Source organism: Schistocerca piceifrons, chromosome 9 (genome assembly GCF_021461385.2).
Source record: "Schistocerca piceifrons isolate TAMUIC-IGC-003096 chromosome 9, iqSchPice1.1, whole genome shotgun sequence".
NCBI lineage: Eukaryota > Metazoa > Arthropoda > Insecta > Orthoptera > Acrididae > Schistocerca > Schistocerca piceifrons.
This window is the reverse complement of record NC_060146.1, coordinates 82952748-82973605: the sequence shown is the minus strand read 5'-3', so window position 1 is coordinate 82973605 and position 20858 is coordinate 82952748. Positions and strand designations below refer to the sequence as shown.

The following is a 20858-nucleotide window of genomic DNA, read 5'->3' as shown; positions in this document are numbered from 1 at the left end:
ACAGAAGGTATTTCGCACCAAGTTCGGTATTCAACCACCAACTAGCAAAATTGGTTTAAGAAATTTACACAGACTGGGAGTGTATGTAAAGGAAAAAGCACAGCCGACCGCGTGTGTCAGAGAATGATGTCCGACGGATTCAAGGAAGTGTTGTGTGCAGTCCCAATAAGTCTATCAACAGAACCACTTGAGAACTTGAAATACCCCAACCAGCTTTTGGCGAAGCAAGCTGGGACCTTTTTACTTCCTCTCTTGTTTTGCCATCTACCTCCATAAAAATCATTTTTTACTAATTACCATTAATATACGCGAGTAAAATCGGCATTTTCATAAAACAGAAAGGTTGACTCTCTTAAATAATATAACACCAGATCTCATTTTGTGCTTACTTTTATGTATGTAATTGATTTTCTTATTTATTTTGACCATTCCTAGTTAGTATCTTTTGTTATATGATGAAAACAGTAATTATTTCCTAACTTAGATGCTATTGTTGACGCATAAACAAATATAAATTCTGTAGTAGAAAAAACTGTTAAAAAGATGGAATTTTTCTACATACTCAGTTAATTGAGTGAAGTATGTTTCATTTGTAATTTCTGTAACTTAAACATCGAACAATGTATAGTTCAGTACCTACTATTGTGATGATATATAAAGGCCAGAACTTTTCCGCTCGAGACAGTCAGTCCACGACAGATTTCCAGACCAGTGACCCGTGCTGGTTAGGTCAACAACAATGCATCAACTTAACTGTGATATAAATGTAAGATAAATAGGCTGTATGTTGAATCAATGACATTGTCTCTTCAATACGTATCATATTATTCTGCAAGAATTGTGAACTGTGTGATTAAGTTTTTACTGCTCATAGATATTCAACAGTAAATATTGTAGCAGTATGCTGACGTATGCCTGCAAACTATTAATGAACCTTATCAAAATTTGCCAGTAGTTAACTGGCCATATAACTGCGTGTTTTGGGGGGGAGGGTTGCGAACAGTGAAACTGAAGAACTGTGAAACGCAGTTTTTCACCTGTCGGCTACATCTTTTAATGTAGTGTTGAACTTCCACCTCCCCCCCCCCCCCCCCCCCCATTTTTCAGCCAGCATAGCAACGCAGTATGTCGACACCGAGGACAATCAACGAGGAAATAAAGCAGGTGAACGTCACAAACTGTATGGAAAGTTCTGGTACTGCGTTTTCTGTACAAGCCCTACCGTTTACAATTTGTGCAGGCTCTCAACCACAATAATATAGAGAAGCGTCTCGCATTTTGTGGTTACGTGCTAGCAAAGTTCGAGAATGACGCATTTCTACAATGTGTAATTTTTAGCGATGAAGCGACGTTCCACCTTGGTGGAAAAGCCAACAGACACAATGTTTGCATATGGGGTTTGGAAAAATCCACATTTACCATTGCAACACCAGAGAGACTTAACGAAGACCAAGGTGTTCTGTGGCGTATCCCGTACAAACGTTTATGGACCATTTTTCCTTGTGGAAAGAACTGTATCGGGGATCACACACCTGGACATGTTGAAACAATGGCTCTTCTCCAAGCTATGGAAGATTCCCAGGACTTCATTTTCCAGCAGGAAGGAGCTGCGCCCCATTGGCACTGTGGTGTTTGAGGCGTTTTGGATGACTTCCTTCCTCAGCGCTGGATCGGTCATAGGGGACCTGAAGACTTCTGGCTTAGTTTAGTTTAGTTATCTCAAGCTCTGTAGATCATTTTTACGATTATTTTATCGATATGATGTAGAACAAGTCAGATTACAAGATATATACACACACCCAGTTCTGAAACAGAAACTCAGTCCATGGAATAGAAGGAGTTGTCCAAAAGAAATGATCTTAAGTTACATTTAAAACTTGATCTGCTACCAGCCAGACACTTTATGTTGTTGGGCAAATGATCAAAGTTTTTTGTTGCTGAATAACGTACTCCTTTTTGAGCAACTGACAGCTTCAATAACGGATAGGAAAGGTCATTCTTCCCTCTAGTGGCGTACGTATGAACATCATTGTTCTTCGCGAATTGAGATGGATTATTTATAACGAATTTCACTAGCGAATATATGTACTCTGGTGGTGCAGTTAAAATACCTAACTCCTTGAATAGGTGCCTACATGACGTCCTTGGGTGAACACCACTAATTATTCTCACTGCTCTCTTTTTTGCATTCAATACTTTATGTCTAAGTGGTGAGTTACCCCAGTAAACTATTCCATAAGACATCATTGAGTGGAAACATGCGAAGTACGTTAGGAGGCTGATCTGTTTATTACCAAGGCTAGCGATTATATTAAAAGCCGGCCGGTGTGGCCGAGCGGTTCTAGGCCTTTTAGTCTGGAGCCGCGCGACCGCTGCGGTCGCAGGTTCGAATCCTGCCTCGGGCATGGATGTGTGTGATGTCCTTAGGTTAGTTAGGTTTAAGTAGTTCTAAGTTCTAGGGGACTGATGACCACAGATGTGCTCAGAGCCATTTGATTATATGAAAAGCTAAAGAAGCTGAACTTAATAGTTTGAGAAGCTCAGTAATATGCTTCTTCCAGTTAAAGTTGTCGTCAATGTGAACACCCAAAAATTTGGAGAAATCCACCCTGTTAACTACACCGACACACCACGTATTCAGGTAACTCGTTCACCCGGATGGGCAATGGGCCCACCTCCTTCGGTGTCGATGCACAAGTATGTCCGACCTCTCACGAGAACCTTAGAGTAGCGAACATGGAAGATATGGACAGGTTTTGCGGGTATGTGGCACTCGGTGGGAGTATGGGTCGGCAGTGAGACGTGCCGACATTTCCAGGCAGATTTGTTGAGTGCTGCGTCCCTAATGACACAGTGGTTACACACCCACCTAGTGAGCAGTCCACGTAATGTCCCGATGCTGCTGATACTGGTAACCCCTTCCCTTTCCTTTTCATTCTCCTCCTTCCACCTTCTATTTACACAGAAGGCCAACTTATAACAGTTGTGAAAGGCAACTAAAGAGCTAACGTTTATCTCGCTCGGCTGCGAACTGATGGGGGGCTACGGACCATACAATTGACACAGGGCGTTTCGCAGTTAATATTTCCGACTTGTAGAGGTTATAGAGGGGACTTAGTAGATCACGTTATACACAGGAACCCATGTCCGGAAATGTTTCGTCTCTATATTACAAGGAGAAAAAGAGCTACCCAGTCGCGCGCTAGATGTTTCTTACAAGGGAACCTCCCCATCGCATCCCCCTCAGATCTAGTTATAAGTTGGCACAGTGGATAGACCTTGAAAAACTGAACACAGATCAATCGAGAAAACAGGAAGAAGTTATGTGGAACTATGAAAAAATAAGCAAAATATACAAACTGAGTAGTTCATGTGCAAGATATGCAACATCAAGGATAGTATGCTATTAGGAGCGCCGTGGTCCCGTGGTTACGTAAGTAGCTGCGGAGGAGAGGTCCCTCGTTCAAATCTCACAGCGAATGAAGATTTTACTTTCTTTATTTTCGCAAAGTTATGATCTGTCCGTTCGTTCATTGACGTCTCTGTTCACTGTAATAAGTTTAGTGTGTGTGTTTTGCGACCGCACCGCAAAACCGTGCGATTAGTAGACGAAAGGACGTGCCTCTTCAATGGGAAACGAAAACATTTGATCGCAAGGTCATAGGTCAACCGATTCCTCCACAGGAAAACACGTCTGACATATTGTATACGACACTGGTGACGGCATGTGCGTCACATGACAGGAATATCTTATCGACCCACCTAACTTGTACACTTGGCGAATGGGTAAAAAGATTCTTCTACCTTCCCCGATTTAGGTTTTCTTGTGGATGTGATTATCACTCCCAAAAAAGTGATGAAAACATAAGAGTTTGTCACATAAACTGAAAATAAAAAATTAAAGTTTTCGCTCGAGGGAAGACTTGAACCAAAGAACTCTCGTTCCACAGCTGCTCACGCTAACCACAGGACCATGACGCTCCTGTTTTTACATTACCCTTGATGTTGTGTATGTTACACATGGACTACTCAGTTTGTATATTTTGCTTATTTTTTCATAGTTCCACACATCTTCTTCCTGTTGTCGCGATTGATCTGTGTTCAGTTATTCAAGGCCTATCAAATGGTTCAAATGGCTCTGAGCACTATGGGACTCAACTGCTGTGGTCATAAGTCCCCTAGAACTTAGAACTACTTAAACCTAACTAACCTAAGGACAGCACACAACACCCAGCCATCACGAGGCAGAGAAAATCCCTGACCCCGCCGGGAATCGAACCCGGGAACCCGGGCGTGGGAAGCGAGAACGCTACCGCACGACCACGAGATGCGGGCTCAAGGCCTATCCACTGAGGGGGGTACGATGGGGAGGTTCCCTTATTAGGCAGTTCGCCTGTTATGTTAGACTACCCACATTCACAAATGGTACGATCATGCGATGTCACATAATCTCCTCTATTTCCACGTGCCTTGTGTTCATGTTCCTGGTGATCCGTCAGTTCACATCCCAGTGACTACAGTAGTACTGTAGTGACAGGATGCCTGAGTACACGTTTGCAGAGTACAACGATCTGTGCCCGCCCGTTTAGCCACGAGCCTAAAGCACTGCTTTCCAAGCAGGAAGGCGTGCCTGTCCCTGGCACGAATCTGCCCGGTGGATTAGTGTTGAGGTGCGGTGTGCCGGCTAGCCTGTGGATGGTTTTTGAGGCGGTTTCCCATCTGCCTTGGCGAATGCGGGCTTTTTCCCCTTATTCCATCTCAGTGACATTATGTCGGTGATTGTTGCGTAGACAGTCTCCACGTATGCATACACCATAATTACTCTACTATTTGGGGTTAGACTCCTGCATGAGACGTTCCTGGGGCTGGGGGGTCCACTGGGGGCCGAACCGCACAATAACCCCGGGTTCGGTGGGGCAGGTGGACTGCTGTAGCCTCTTGTGGGGTTGTGAACCACTGAGGGCTACGGCGGGACGAAGTCTCTCTGTCGTTTCTAGGTCCCTGGCTTACCGATATGTCGTTAATTTATGGTGAAACTTGTAGTACTGGAAGAGAATCTCAACGTCTGTGCCACGCCTACTTTCCAAATCGTGTGATTCCATCACATCGCATGTTTGCCAGAGTAGAACAACGGCAGCGCGAAAGTGGGAAATTCACAAGCAATAGAGCATACTGGGGTGTTCCAAGATGGCACCACAATGTCGTACTGGAAGAGGAGGTGCTTCGTGAAGTTGAAGAGAACCCATCGACGAGGACTCGAGCCACTGCACGTGACTTGGATGTCTCTCACTCGTCTGTCTGGAGTGTTCTGCACGAAAAGCAACACCACCCATACAGCCTCAGAAGGCACAAGCTATGCTCGCGGCGGATTTTGTGCCTTTTGTCAATTTCTGTACTTGGTTTCTACAGCATTGCGCGGATTTTCCTCAGTTTCCAACGCGAATCTTGTTCACCGATGAAGCGTATTTAAACATGGAAACTGTTTTGAACGCTCAAAACAACCACATGCGGGCTGAAGACAACTCCAAAGCCATTTGCACACGAAGATTTCCGCATACCTTCGGCACCAGTGTTCGGGCAGCTGATCGTATCCGCGATGGTCGTGTGGCTGGGCCGTTCATCCTTGCTCCCAACCTAACTGTGTCAGTTACTCGATATGCCTGCAACAAGTGATGGCGGAGTTTTTGAAAGATGCGCCGCTGGACATTCGGCAGTAATTGTGGTTCCAGCCCGATGACGTGGCAATTCATTTTGTAGTCCGCATCTGAAATCACGTGAACGCAGTTTACGGGGACAGATGGATCAGTCGAGGTGGATCAAGTGATCGACAACCGCGGTCCCCAGATTTAGCCCCTTCGGAGTTTTTCTTGTGGAGCCACAGGGAGAGTCTTGTCTAGGAGATCACTGTCCAGTTGAAGGAAGATCTGGTTCCACAGATCGCGGCTGCGGATGAAGTGATGAACCTTACACCACGCATGTTGGACAGAGTTTATGCCAACTTACTGGGCAAATACACTGTGAAATGCCCGCTAAAGCCGCTGGGCAGAACAGGTGATTAGGATTGTGGAAAGGGCCAAATCAGTTGTCAGTCAGTTTCACTTTTAAAATTGTAATTTATTGTAATTTAATAACACGTTTAAACCAAAACGGCACATAGCCGAACCTTTAAAACTACGAGTTTCAAAACCCAATTCTTTCACGGCTGAAGGCCTCCAAACAATAAATCTTAAAAAGCAACAAAGTAAATGTCAAGTGACTTAAGACATGCAGTTAAAATTGCAAATAAAATAATAAAAATATATATATCACAGCTAGGCGGAAAGCCTCAAGGCAAAAGTGGATAGAACAAACATATACGAGGTGCAATACAAACGGGTGAAAGCCACAATTAAATTTCAAAATTTTGAAATATATTACCATAATCTTTTAAGGCAGAAGGTAACAATGTTTTCGCTTAAGGGGAAATTCTGAGAATAAGGCTTTAAGCGGCTGAAGGCCCACAGTTGATCTTCCAAAAATTCAAAAAATACCTTAGACTTTAAGTTTTCAATGGCTGAACGCACACTAAATGGAAAAGCAACGCAACGACAATAACTAAATTGAAGAATAAGGTTTTAAGTGGCTGAAGGCCCACAATTGATTTACATAAATTGATTTACATAGAACTGAATAATTTTTTTTTCTTTTATAGCATTGGCTTTAATACATTATCCAACAGACCATTAAACACCCATGAAAAGGACAGTGTGGACAACGCCACTCAGACGCCTCCAGGGGAGGGGGGGGGGGGGGGAGGTGGGCCTGCCCTGGAGACATTAACGTTTGCTTAGGTGAGACAGGTAGTTGGCCCAACTACACTTGATCCGTCGGTAACCCAACCAAGAGACAGTCACGGACCGACCGACCAAACGACTTGCTAGCCACGAATCGGTACGTAAAAAATAATGTCCACAAGGTAGAAAATTCCGCTGGTACACATGAATTTTAAATAAGGTAATATAGTTAACTTCACCAAAAAGGAACACTGCCTGAATTTACGTCAGTGGCCAGGGCAGGTAAGCAGAACACTAATGGCCACAATGCAGAAAATTTCGCTAGTGCATTCGAATTGTAGTGAACCAATATAGTTAATTCCATCGCAAGGCGGTTCGATTTCACCACTACAAACACTCGGCGTTGCTCACAGGAAAAACTCCCCAACAGCGAGCCACCGAAACGAACGACACAACATGAACGGACGAGGCTTGGGTACTTAACAGACCACTCAACTTTGACTTTCTGGGTCGGTGGGCCACGAAGGTCGTAGCGACCGGACAGCTCCACACACGCTCCGACACTGCGCAGGGACCGCCAGCAGACCCAGCCGACTGCAGCACACGGAGATATCCTCCCTGGTCCTCACCAACCGACCGACTGCCCGCACACCCCCTGACCGAAAACTATATGAACAAGACGAAAGATGGTACACGGTGCAAATATCGATACACATCGCTGCTGCCACACGTAAAGGAGGAAGAACCACAGCATAAGCGCAACAACGACGGGAAAGCAAACACAGATACACAGCCAAGTTCAAGGAAACGCATAGTTCGGAGTGAGCACGACTCACACCGTGTGCATCGAACTTGGTGGTTGTCATGTCGAACAGCTGTTATAACATCACAGTAAATAGGAGTGAAATCTGTACATATTACTTTCCATGTGACATAGAAACGAACCGTTTCTGGACATTGGTTCCTATGGAAAACTTGATTTACTAAGGCCCTCTACAACGTTTGGAAGTGAGCAACATAAATTGTGAAACTCCCTGTATATGGACGCATAAAATTTTCAAATCCGAATCTCATCAAAACGGTTGAGAGTTGCGTCTTCCTGTTTGCATATAGTAACGTCATAGTTGTGCGCTACACATCCTGTCGGTATGAATCAAATCGGTAAGGGAAAGTTCGTACAGTTCCCTCGTGAACTTAATGCCCTCATTCGATTGACAGTTCACATCACCAGTGTCTGAAGTTCTCAGTTCATAAGACTCTGTGGAGAGGTTTGGAACTTAAGCCAGGATGTCAGTGCAGAGACTGGTGATCAGGGGTTTACGCCACCACACTATCCCCTTTGCTGTGAGGACAATGGGAAGGCAGGCGACAGCAAGTGGCGGACCCACGCGACTCGATCACAAGCCCAGTTAGGGCCATTGTTGTGAAAATTTTCTGGCAGATTAAAACTGTGTGCTGGACCCAGACTCGAACTCGGGACCTTTGCCTTTCGCGGGCAAGTGCTCTACCGACTGAGCTACCCAAACACGACTCACGACCCGTCCTCATAGCTTTACTTCCGCCACTGTCTCGTCTCCTACCGTCCTGAGGACGCGTCGTGAGTCGTGCTTTGGTAGCTCAGTTGGTAGAGCACTTGCCCACGAAAGGCAAAGGTCCCGAGTTCGAGTCTCCGTCCGGCACACAGTTTTCATGTGCCAGGAAGTTCCACATCGGCACACATTCCGCTGCAGAGTGAAAATATCATTCAGGACTACTGTTGTCGCCAGAGTTGGCAGTTCTGCGCGCTGCATGTCGCACCGTTATGTCCACAACTCACTTGCAACTTTAATCTTGTATTCAAATGCACTATTCTACAAACGCCTAATAAGCAAAATTTTTTGATGTGCTATCATTCCTTGTACAGTAGTTTTAACAATTTGCCTGTCCTCATTCGTGAGTAGCTTTGGGATGGTGTTGGAGTCTGTATTTTCAATGTCCATCAGGATTAATTGTGGTCATTGTGCGCAGTGAACCGTGCCTCGAAGCTAAAGTAACTATGACACTTTTGCAGCTGGTGACTATGGCACTGACCGCCACCGACACGACGGCTGTGTGCATCAGCTACGTGCTGGCGGTGCTCGCGCTCCACCCAGAGTGGCAGGACGCGGCCCACCGGGAGCTGAAGGACGTCTTCGGCGAGGACGGCGACTACCTGCGTGCTGCCAGCATCGCAGAGCTGGCCAGCCTCAGGGTTTTGGAGAGCATCATCAAGGTGAGCCGCTACTCACTAATCGGTGCGTTAGGTCACAAGTCGTGCATCTAGAGGAGCCCACTAAGTTTCATGTGTGGACCACCGTTCTGGGACTTCAGACTGGATTTTTTGTTGGTGGTCGAAATAGCCCTGGAGAGCACCATCAAGGTGGGCAGTCACCCACATTTCCATTTCTCACAGCTGTAGTCTGTAATCATGCTATGGGAGTATGCGCATAAGTTTGTACGTGTGTACCTCTTCTATTTTGAGACTTCGGGTTTGATTCGCTGTTGATGGTGGTAGTAGTGCTGGAGAGGACTACCGAGGTAAACAGTTAGCCAGTAATTGCTATGTCTCACAAATGCAGTCAGACCTTGCCCCATCAGAGAATGTCCCCAGGATTCGATATGTGGACTACTGTTTTTGAGACTTCAGACTGAATTTGTTGTTGCTAGTGATATCTGTACTGGAGAGCGACATCTAGAAGCTTTAAAAGCAAGTATTTCAGTTAGGTTAACCATTTAACCCACCACTGCACGGCTTTTCTTTAGGAAACCAATTTTACTGAGGGTAGGGTCAGACAGACAAAATACTGTGTGATAGCTTGAATACTGAACTTTTGATTTATTCAGTACTTCAGATTTGCTGACGATTGCAGAGACAGGGAAACAAAACCTTTTCTACCATTACGCATAATTTTACACACCTTAAAAACCTAACTAGGTGTAATCTAAGAGGCAGAAATGGTTCACTCTTTCAGCTGCTGTCACGTGTGTTTAACTACACTCGACCTTTGTCAAAGATTATCGATTTTGAACTGCTTCTGCCAACATTATGCCACCCAACGGAGTGTAGCTCGATGGTGCGGGACTGTATGTTGCCATATGACCACATTACGGAGATACAAGTGGTATCCTTAATATTACACGTAATTTTACGGTTTGTTGCAAAATGTCAACAGCATGCAATACCGGATTAGGAATTACTCCTTAAAGTAGTTTTACCAAGGCACTGATCCATAACTCTAGTGTCCCGCGGCCGGCAGGAAAGAACTAACAGTGAAGTTTGAACACACTTTATTTAACTAAAACTCCTTGTTGGCGTGCACTAATTTCCAAACTCAAGAACAACAGGAAAGACAATAATTCTTGTGGTGGCGAAAGCTGGATAAAAGTTACAAGGCAATGAAAAGAAATAATACACTCCTGGAAATTGAAATAAGAACACCGTGAATTCATTGTCCCAGGAAGGGGAAACTTTATTGACACATTCCTGGGGTCAGATACATCACATGATCACACTGACAGAACCACAGGCACATAGACACAGGCAACAGAGCATGCACAATGTCGGCACTAGTACAGTGTATATCCACCTTTCGCAGCAATGCAGGCTGCTATTCTCCCATGGAGACGATCGTAGAGATGCTGGATGTAGTCCTGTGGAACGGCTTGCCATGCCATTTCCACCTGGCGCCTCAGTTGGACCAGCGTTCGTGCTGGACGTGCAGACCGCGTGAGACGACGCTTCATCCAGTCCCAAACATGCTCAATGGGGGACAGATCCGGAGATCTTGCTGGCCAGGGTAGTTGACTTACACCTTCTAGAGCACGTTGGGTGGCACGGGATACATGCGGACGTGCATTGTCCTGTTGGAACAGCAAGTTCCCTTGCCGGTCTAGGAATGGCAGAACGATGGGTTCGATGACGGTTTGGATGTACCGTGCACTATTCAGTGTCCCCTCGACGATCACCAGTGGTGTACGGCCAGTGCAGGAGATCGCTCCCCACACCATGATGCCGGGTGTTGGCCCTGTGTGCCTCGGTCGTATGCAGTCCTGATTGTGGCGCTCACCTGCACGGCGCCAAACACGCATACGACCATCATTGGTACCAAGGCAGAAGCGACTCTCATCGCTGAAGACGACACGTCTCCATTCGTCCCTCCATTCACGCCTGTCGCGACACCACTGCAGGCGGGCTGCACGATGTTGGGGCGTGAGCGGAAGATGGCCTAACGGTGTGCGGGACCGTAGCCCAGCTTCATGGAGACGGTTGCGAATGATCCTCGCCGATACCCCAGGAGCAACAGTGTCCCTAATTTGCTGGGAAGTGGCGGTGCGGTCCCCTACGGCACTGCGTAGGATCCTACGGTCTTGGCGTGCATCCGTGCGTCGCTGCGGTCCGGTCCCAGGTCGATGGGCACGTGCACCTTCCACCGACCACTGGCGACAACATCGATGTACTGTGGAGACCTCACGCCCCACGTGTTGAGCAATTCGGCGGTACGTCCACCCGGCCTCCCGCATGCCCACTATACGCCCTCGCTCAAAGTCCGTCAACTGCACATACGGTTCTCGTCCACGCTGTCGCGGCATGCTACCAGTGTTAAAGACTGCGATGGAGCTCCGTATGCCACGGCAAACTGGCTGACACTGACGGCGGCGGTGCACAAATGCTGCGCAGCTAGCGCCATTCGACGGCCAACACCGCGGTTCCTGGTGTGTCCGCTGTGCCGTGCGTGTGATCATTGCTTGTACAGCCCTCTCGCAGTGTCCGGAGTAAGTATGGTGGGTCTGACACACCGGTGTCAATGTGTTCTTTTTTCCATTTCCAGGAGTGTAACAACCAAAATACTACGCTACATTGTTCCAAAGTGGCGTTTCCCATCAAGATACAAATTTCTACAAAAGACTTTGGCGACTGTCTACTGGGCTAGAGCTTGTGTAGGTATTGGCCAGAGCTATCCTAGCTGTAGGTACACACTGACGGTCTGACTCTTCTGGCATGCTTATAACACCGATTCTGCGGAGTGCTACACTTAACCACATTAGTTCCAATTTTTGGATCTTTGTCAAACGGCTTTTCACTAAGTAGTGCCGTGTTTATGAGGAAAGTCTGTTGATGTTTACATTCACTGGCGATGTTTTGATATGAGCTCTTGAAGGAAGGCCGGCAGCCCACCTTGCTTGTGTGCTGTGCAGGCCCTCTAAGTGATAAGAGGCCGCTACGACAATAACTAGAACAGAAATAGTATACAAAGTGGTCTACGACAAATTTCAAGCTTATGTCACCTCTAGTTCCCCATACAGACATAGGTCCCATCCTCTTCTAGCAGGTCAGCAACTGGAAGCAGTTAATTCCATAAATTATCTGGGAGTAGGCATTAGGAGTGATTTAAAATGGAATGATCTTATAAAGTTGATCGTCGGTAAAGCGGATGCCAGACTGAGATTCATTGGAAGAATCCTAAGGAAATTCGCCGGCCGAAGTGGCCGTGCGGTTAAAGGCGCTGCAGTCTGGAACCGCAAGACCGCTACGGTCGCAGGTTCGAATCCTACCTCGGGCATGGATGTTTGTGATGTCCTTAGGTTAGTTAGGTTTAACTAGTTCTAAGTTCTAGGGGACTAATGACCTCAGCAGTTGAGTCCCATAGTGCTCAGAGCCATTTGAACCATTTTGAACCTAAGGAAATTCAATCCGAAAACAAAGGAAGTAGGTTACAGTACACTTGTTCGCCCACTGCTTGAATACTGCTCAGCAGTGTAGGATCCGTACCAGATAGGGTTGATAGAAGAGATAGAGACGATCCAACGGAGATCAGCGCGCTTCGTTACACGATCATTTAGAGATCGCGAAAGCGTTACGGAGATGATAGATAAACTCCAGTGGAAGACTTTGCAGGAGAGACGCTCAATAGCTCGGTACGGGCTTTTGTTGAAGTTTCGAGAACATACTTTCACCGAGGAGTCAAGCAGTATATTGCTCCATCCTACGTATATCTCGCGAAGAGACCATGAGGATAAAATCAGGGAGATTAGAGCCCACACAGAGGCATACCGACAATCTTTCTTTCCACGAACAATACGAGACTGGAATAGAAGAGAGAACCGATAGAGGTACTCAGGGTACCCTCCGCCACACACCGTCACGTGGCTTGCGGAGTATTGATGTAGATGTAGATGTAACACGGCCTATGCTTGCAATTGTGAGGAAAGTCAGCTGCTAAGTTCCACATGTGGACCACTATTCTGGGACCTCATATTCGGCTGTGGTGCTGTCAGAGGACACCAGCAAGCTGAGCTGTTAGACACGAGCTACGGTATTCCAAACTCAAGGCGCAAGGTCTGCAAAGAGAATGCTACGCCCCCTTCCCCTGGCCCTTAAGTTTCCATATTGCTTTTGGACTTCATTCTATACTTTTTTTATGTTGTTGGGTGTGGTAGTTTTCGGAAGCACCCCTGGGATGAAGAGTACCCACTGGCTTCCACGTTTTGGGACTGCTGTCACAAAACATACAATGAGAGCATGCATCGAAGGTTGTGAATATTTTTTAAATTTATATTGGATTTATTGTTGGTTATGGTGATGCTATTGGGGAGCTCCACCAAGTTGAACTATTACCCTTTAGCTGCCATGTGTTGCAACTGAATTAACAAACCATGCACCCTAGAAGAATCTGCAATACCTAAATACACTGATAAGCCCAAAAATTATGACCATGTGTGTTTGTCTACCTTTAGAATGTATGAATTACGGTGCTGTAGCTGATGTGTGCATAGGTGGTGCCATTAGAGAGATCCATCAGGTACAGATCGGTCTCGATTATTCCACATCCACAGCAGTCGCAGTTGACAACGTCGGTGAGTCACCATGGGAACACACAGGCGTCGCCTTCCGCTGAGCCACGTGTTCTACAATGCACGCTGAACGGTGTGCACCGGAAAACGTGCACTTGCGCGAGCGTTGTACTCTGTCGTGCCGGCCGCGGTGGTCTCGCGGTTCTAGGCACGCAGTCCGGATCCGTGCGACTGCTACGGTCGCAGGTTCGAATCGTGCCTCGGGCATGGATGTGTGTGATGTCCTTAGGTTAGTTAGGTTTAAGTAGTTCTAAGTTCTAGGGGACTAATGACCACAGCAGTTGAGTCCCATAGTGCTCAGAGCCATTTGAACCATTTTTTTACTCTGTCGTCACGCCTGCTTTACACAGTTACCTTTACGTTCTGTTTTTAGGCATTGACATCCAACAACTTGTCTCCTGCCAACGGTTTCACTATCCTTCAACCACTTTTCGTGGTTGCTGACTTCAGAAGCGTTTATTAGCCAGACTGGTATTTAGGCATGCAGCCCATCATCAGGGGAATCTGGTATAGAGGATAAACAAACAACGTACGCAGAGCTACGCCGATAACTTAATTAAGGAAATGGTTCAAATGGCTCTAAGCACTATGGGACTAGACGTATGGGGTCATCAGTCCCCTAAGCTAGACCTGCGTAAACCTAACTAACCTAAGGACATCATACACAGCCATGCCCGAGACAGGATTCGAACCGGCGACCGTAGCAGCAGCGCGTTTAACGTAATTACACTTTGTGTACACTAAAGTAGAGACATAAGATTCTGTGTATTGTGTATTGAACCAGTGACCTAGAAACTTCGTACCTCCGTAGCGCTCAGTGCTTCACAACCCCACAACAGGCCACAGCAGTCCACTCACACCACCACCGCCCCATACCAAACCCAGGGTTATTGTGCGGGTCTGCCCCCAGGAACGTCTTATACCAAACGAGTGTTTGCGTGGTAGAGTAATTACGGTGTGCAAGTACGTGGAGACCGTGTTTGTGCAGCAGTCGCCGACATAGTGTAACTGAGGCGGAATAAGGGGAACCAGCCCGCATTCGCCGAATCAGATGGAAAACCGCCTTAAGAGGGGGGGTGGGGGGGTGGGGTGGTAGGACGTCAAACGGGCCGACTTGGAGAAGGAGAGGCACCACAGGACATTTTATTTTCTACTGTCTATGCTTTTACAAATAAATTCATAAAACTTAGTCAGCATGACCAGTAAGGATTCAGGATTCACACTCGTAGCAGCGAAAGTTCAAAAACATAAAAAAAAATTTTATATGTGAAATTTTATCATTTTTTCACTTACTATTTGCTTCATTTGTTGCTATAGGTACACATTTCTTCATAAGTAAGAGAGACTGTTCGATGAATTTTACACAGCATACAAACTATACTTACATGTGTCTGAAACTCTAGAATCTATTTAATTTATGAAAAACTGAATGAGCTGTTACGTTTTTGTTGTTAATTATCTCAATTTTTACCACAGTTTCTAATAGATTTGGAAAATTCAAGAGTTTCATACACCTGTAAGTGTGGTTTGTATGCTGTGCAAAATTCATCAAAGAATCTCTCTTACTTATGAAGAAAAGTGTACCTACAACAACAAATGCAGCCAATACCAAGCGAAAATATGATGAAATTTCACCTGTAAAAAAAATTGTTTTCTTATGTTTTTGAACTTCCTCTGCTATCAGTGTGAATCCTGAATCCTTCCTGGTCATGCTGACAAAGTCTTATGAATTTATTTGTAAAAGTATAGACAGTAGAATATCAATTGTCCAGTGGTGCCTCTCCTGCTCCAAGTCGGCCCGTTTGACGTCCTACCCCCCTTAAAAACCGTCCACAGGCTGGCCGGCACACCGGACCTCGACACCTACCCGACAGGCGGATGCGCGCCGGGGTCCGGCACACATTGCTGCTCGGGAAGCAGTGCGTTAGACCGCGTAGCTAGCCGGGAGGGCGACGTAAGATTACTTACACATTGTGCATGTGAACATCAAACGAAGTATGAGTAAAGTATAAACTTTTTATGCTGATTAAAAATGATGCCGCTCTAGAAAACAAAGAATGTCGCAAATATTTATCATCTAACAACGAGGATAAGTCGAAAATTAAAGGCGCTTTTGAGAAATGGAATATTTATTCTAATGATAGAAAACTGAAGTATACATTACTTTGCTTTATAACCTCCCTGCGCTTCAACGCACATTATACAAGTTTTTTTTTTAATTCGTGGAAAAGAAAAAGGATTTTGTTTGCACCTGTAACCAGCTTTGCACCACGTCGATGACTTCTGCATCTTCTTCCAGTGAGCGCTTTCTTCGCCGGCCGGAGTCGCCGAGCAGTTCTAGGCGCTACAGTCTGGAGCCGCGCGGCCGCTACGGTCGCAGGTTCGAATGCAGCCTCGGGCATGGCTGTTTGTGATGTCCTTAGGTTAATTAGGTTTAAGTAGTTCTAAGTTCTAGGGTACTGATGACCTCAGATGTTAAGTCCCATAGTGCTCAGAGCCATTTGAACCATTTTTTATAAACAGGTGTTACCGTACTGCGCTTGCATTCGACGAATAATTTCCGCAGGTTTAACGCCCTCCCCAAACATAAAGCAAATAAAAATGGCGGAAATAATGTTTATTTTGATCTCCATTCCAATTTTCTGTACAGGTTGCGGAATTCTCGTAACCGAGGTGATGCAAAATTTCTTTTGATGTGTGTACTACATTTGCCCATATACTGCACGAGGGTATAATACCCTGCTGTGCAAAACTTAACGATGGCAGTGGCTTCAGCAGGATGTGTGTCTGCCAGCTAACAGTGCTATGGAACTTGGGCCATACATGCAAAGAAGTGCTACAGTATAATGCAGGAGGCAACTGGAAGAAATACGCAATGAGGCGAATGGAAATGGCACCTTTATTCAAAGACGGTATAGTCCGTTCGTGGTAAGATGCAAACAAACACAAACGCGATGACTGATCAGCAGCCGTAGCTATCGTACAGTGGTGTTGTTCCGGTCTCGGAAGTAGGTTCAGCTGTAAGCGAAACACTAAGACATTCTGATGTATTAGCAGCCATCAACGTTTTCCTTAATCATACTTTAGCTATGTAATTTTTATTTAAACAATCGCGAACAGTCACAGTCTCTGTAAGAGCAACTTGTGCTCTGATTGTGTGGCAGTTCATACATACCGCGAAAATGGATGACACAGCTTCCTGCTTCGTACTGAACCACGCGATCAGAAGGCTCGAAAGAAGTTGTAGTTAACGTTTTTCACAACATTACAGAGAAAAATGAACTTTAACTTTCGTTGAGAAACATGATGTTCTAAACATAAGAACAGCAATTTTAATTATTATATTGCAGTAATCGGTAGCGTCACTGTTTGAAAATAGAGCGGGTGGGCGGTTATGATCAACGATTTTTTTTGTTCCGTTTGAATAGCTAACTAATTTAAATATGAAATTTATCAATATTTGGTAATTAACATTTACTTAACCATCATGTTTTAAAGAAAGACGCATGTCATGCTCTTTCTAATTACATATCACACGCAGACTTCTGGTTTTTATTGCAAATACACATTTTTAGTCATCAATGCATTGTAAAAGATTGTTACGGATTTTGAAGTTAAGAAAACATTACACAATTAAATTTTTTGTTTGAAAATGAAAAATCAAATACTATGTGTCCACTGTTTCATAGGGTAGATATGGTCTCACACGAGCCAGAGTGAAAACCGTCGCTGAATAATGGAAAACAGTAATTTTCACGGCGTCGAGCACACGGTACAAATGCTGCATTTTTACAGTTCTCACCGTACTACTGATGTCTGAACCAAACATAACTGATCTGGAGCCAAGTTAAGGTAGTTGCCCCGAGAAGTAACAATACATTTAAGCTGCCAAACTTCCTGGAAATAATGCACGAAACTTTGTGACAGGTCACTGCCGAACGATGGGGAAATGCAGAACAGGAGGAAATGTGGACTTTATGGAGGCTTGAGATTCTGTTGTTGATCGCCTCGTTATCAGCGTAGCAGTACTGAAATGCACGGCTTTCCTCTGAGTCCGATATGGAAGAAGTTCAGAGATTACCAGGCGACGTTCAGTGGCTTCAATATTTAATTAGGGGGTGAAATCCCAGCACTGCGCCTTTATTCTGCTAACACAGATACTTCACATCACTGCAGGTTAGTTGGACCAAGTAGCTGGCCAGTGCTTTCCAAGTTGAATGCGTCGGTAAAGCTATTCTCCTCTATTATCGCTGAGTCATTGTACGTGTAACGCACAGCATAAAATTCATCCTCGTTATCGTACTTTACTGTATTCGAGACAGATTGGCTTCGGCTCCACGTGAAACGAAGTCCAATGAGGTTTCAGCATTTCGTGTTATGACATCTAAATGGAAAACATTGACAAAAGCCATAGAAACCATTGCTGTAGAAGCTGACAAGATTGTGAAATGCATCTGTTCACATATGCAGTGACCGAGAAGGAAGCTTATCAACATTAGGAATGCAGACGTCTTTCAACGAACGCAGTAAGGAAAACCATTTTTCGATAGGTCATAGGTTGTTCACTTGATCAACAAGTGCCTCTCAAGATGTGACAGATGCTTCCAAGAGTTATTTCAATGGCCCAGGAGGTTTAGTTCCATGTGCTAAACCAATGCTTAAGTATTAAGACCTAATTTCTGTTATTAATTATCAAGCCATTCCATTAAGTTCCAGGGTATTTGTGTTCTGTCGTTACTACAAAAACCCGCTTCTTTTTCACCAGACACGTTTCGCTTTATTGAGGTAAAGCATCATCAGTAATATGTAATTAAGTTATTTACATTTTGATTTTCATTCAGATCGAAAAACAGTTTGTTAACAGGATGTTGGTTTGTACTTACGGTGATTTTCGCTTGATTTCTCGCTAAACATCGGGAAATGCCGTCTGCTAGCACATGCTTGATCTTATTCTTCAGTAGACAGTGATGGTTGTGCTCTAGTTTTTAATTGTTTCTCAGCACTATGCATTTCTTTTGTTTTTCACACCACACTTTTTCGCACACCACTTTTTTCTGTTTGTTTTTACACTTCTAAGTATATGTAGTGGTTTGCGTTTCGTAGTGATGCCAACACAACCTTGTCGCTAGTTTGTCTTTGGCCTACAATCTTCTTTTTCTTTTTTATTATTGTATGTGAGTAATTCTGTTTAATTATGTCGCTGTGTATTTATATACTTTGTAACAGCACAGTTAAATAGAATTACTTACATACAATATTTAAAAATGCATTAAGCATGATATTTCAGTTTATTATTTCTTTATTACTAACTCAAAGCGGTATCCAGTTTCCAGGCAGTACCTACATATACCACTGATGATACCTACAATATTTTATAACTGTACGACGCGTAGTTTAGGAGAGAACTAAGTTTCCAAAGAAATATAAATAGGTGTCAGTATCGTTACGGAATTAGAAAGTGTCTGTTGGAAGGTAATTCTCATATGACTCTACCGAATAACTTCAAGCGTTATATTAGAGAACAGAATAACATATGTAGCTTCAGAATACAGTTAATGGCATATCTCCTGGAACAACTATAATGACAGCCACTCTCCCTGTACGCACTCGTTATTCCTGTACATCCTTGTTTCCAAACACATCTTCCTCATTTCTCTGTACACTTATCTGATACAGTCTTCTCAAATATTCTTTCCTCAGAACTCACTGTATCAGAAAACATCTGTATAAATTCTTTTTGTATGTTCCACTATCATTATTGGTACTATTGTCATTATTATTATTATTATTGCCAGTCGCAGCAGCAGCAGTAGTAGAAGTATCGCAGTTCATAGTCAGTGTTACTTACTGACATTGACACACAGTCATTTATTTCTTAGGTAATTATGATATAAAAAAGGTACTGTATGTGAGCATCCCGGTCTGACGTAAGACAGGGCCTGTTGGCTCTAATCAGATCAGGTTAAATAAGTAAACTACTAAAGAAAGTATGTGGTCGATACTTACCAACCGAATTTAAAAAAATGGTATCGTCTTTTTCACTAATGTATGGGTGAATAACCCGAAACTAATGAAACCAACATAATTACTGTTTTGTGTATTCAAGCATAAAGGTTTTACCTGCTTAACATCATATATTTAACAAGTCAGCCAATTAGTAAAGGAACAGACGTCTGATGCTGTTTTATACATGGGTCTTCGATTCCTTAAAGAACCTGGAGTAGGGGGTTTTTGGTACCTAAGGAAAGCAGAAGCCTGTATACTCAATCTGTATGTCATTGCCTGGGATGATACTACAGGAGACGCTGCGGCTGTTTCCGGTGGTTCCGCTGATCCCCCGGATGGTCACGGAGGACATCTGCTTATCCAGAGGGCGGGTACTAGTACCGAAGGGCGCGATGCTGGCCATGGTGCCCTTCCTCACGCACCGCCTGCCGCAGTTCTTCCCAGACCCGCTGAAGTTCGACCCTTCGCGCTTCCTCGAGGGTCGAGGCGGCGAGGGCCACCCCTGCAGCTACCTGCCGTTCGGATTGGGCGCACGCAGCTGCGTGGGCTCCCAGTACGCGCGCCTCGAGATCAAAGTCTTCCTGGCGACCGTCCTGAGACGCTTCCGGTTCCTGCCGCACAGCCGCTGGGAGGACCTCGAACACACCGCGCTCACCATCACCCTACACACCGTCAAGCCGATCGAGGTCTACTGTGTGCCTCTGCAAGAGTCTGGCCTGTAGCGCCACCACCCGGCACACCCTCGGACTCAATGTGTTCCTGGCTAACGCCCAAAGATCCTTCTGCTCTCTGGTCACTGCCACTGGGAGGAATTGAAACGCTACATACTTCCATCATCCTTCACACCTTACAATCAGGGAGTCCTGTTCGCTCCTGCTAGGATCCAGCACATAGGATCGCTCTCATGACACTATTAAAGCTCACTGTTCCCTATTCAGTGTTAACAGGAGATGCACAGTCACTGAGAGGACCTGGGGCACAACACACTCTCTTTCAGCCAGCACACTGTCCAGCTGATCACTGTTTTCTGTGTGTGTCTGCAGGTGTCCATTGTGTAGGAGCACAATGTGCTCCTCGGTCTCAGTATGTTCACGATGAGCAGTGAGAGCCACTTCTGTCTCCTGCTAAACAGCCACTTGTAGGACTTGGACACCTGTATGCTCCTGCTGGACCCATCACATCAGATTGCTCTTGTGACATTGTCTTTCT

At 45.1% G+C, this 20858-nt stretch overlaps 1 protein-coding gene across 1 annotated transcript in view; it reads left to right on the top strand.

The window, feature by feature from the left end:
* The window catches only part of LOC124716718 (cytochrome P450 4C1-like), a 55003-nt gene extending 34632 nt beyond the window's left edge, over positions 1-20371 (top strand). The window contains exons 4-5 of the mRNA XM_047243261.1: positions 8824-9024; positions 19943-20371. Coding sequence (XP_047099217.1) covers positions 8824-9024; positions 19943-20371 — 630 coding nt within the window. The remainder of the gene's footprint in view (positions 1-8823; positions 9025-19942) is intronic.
* The last annotated feature ends 487 nt before the right edge of the window (positions 20372-20858 follow it).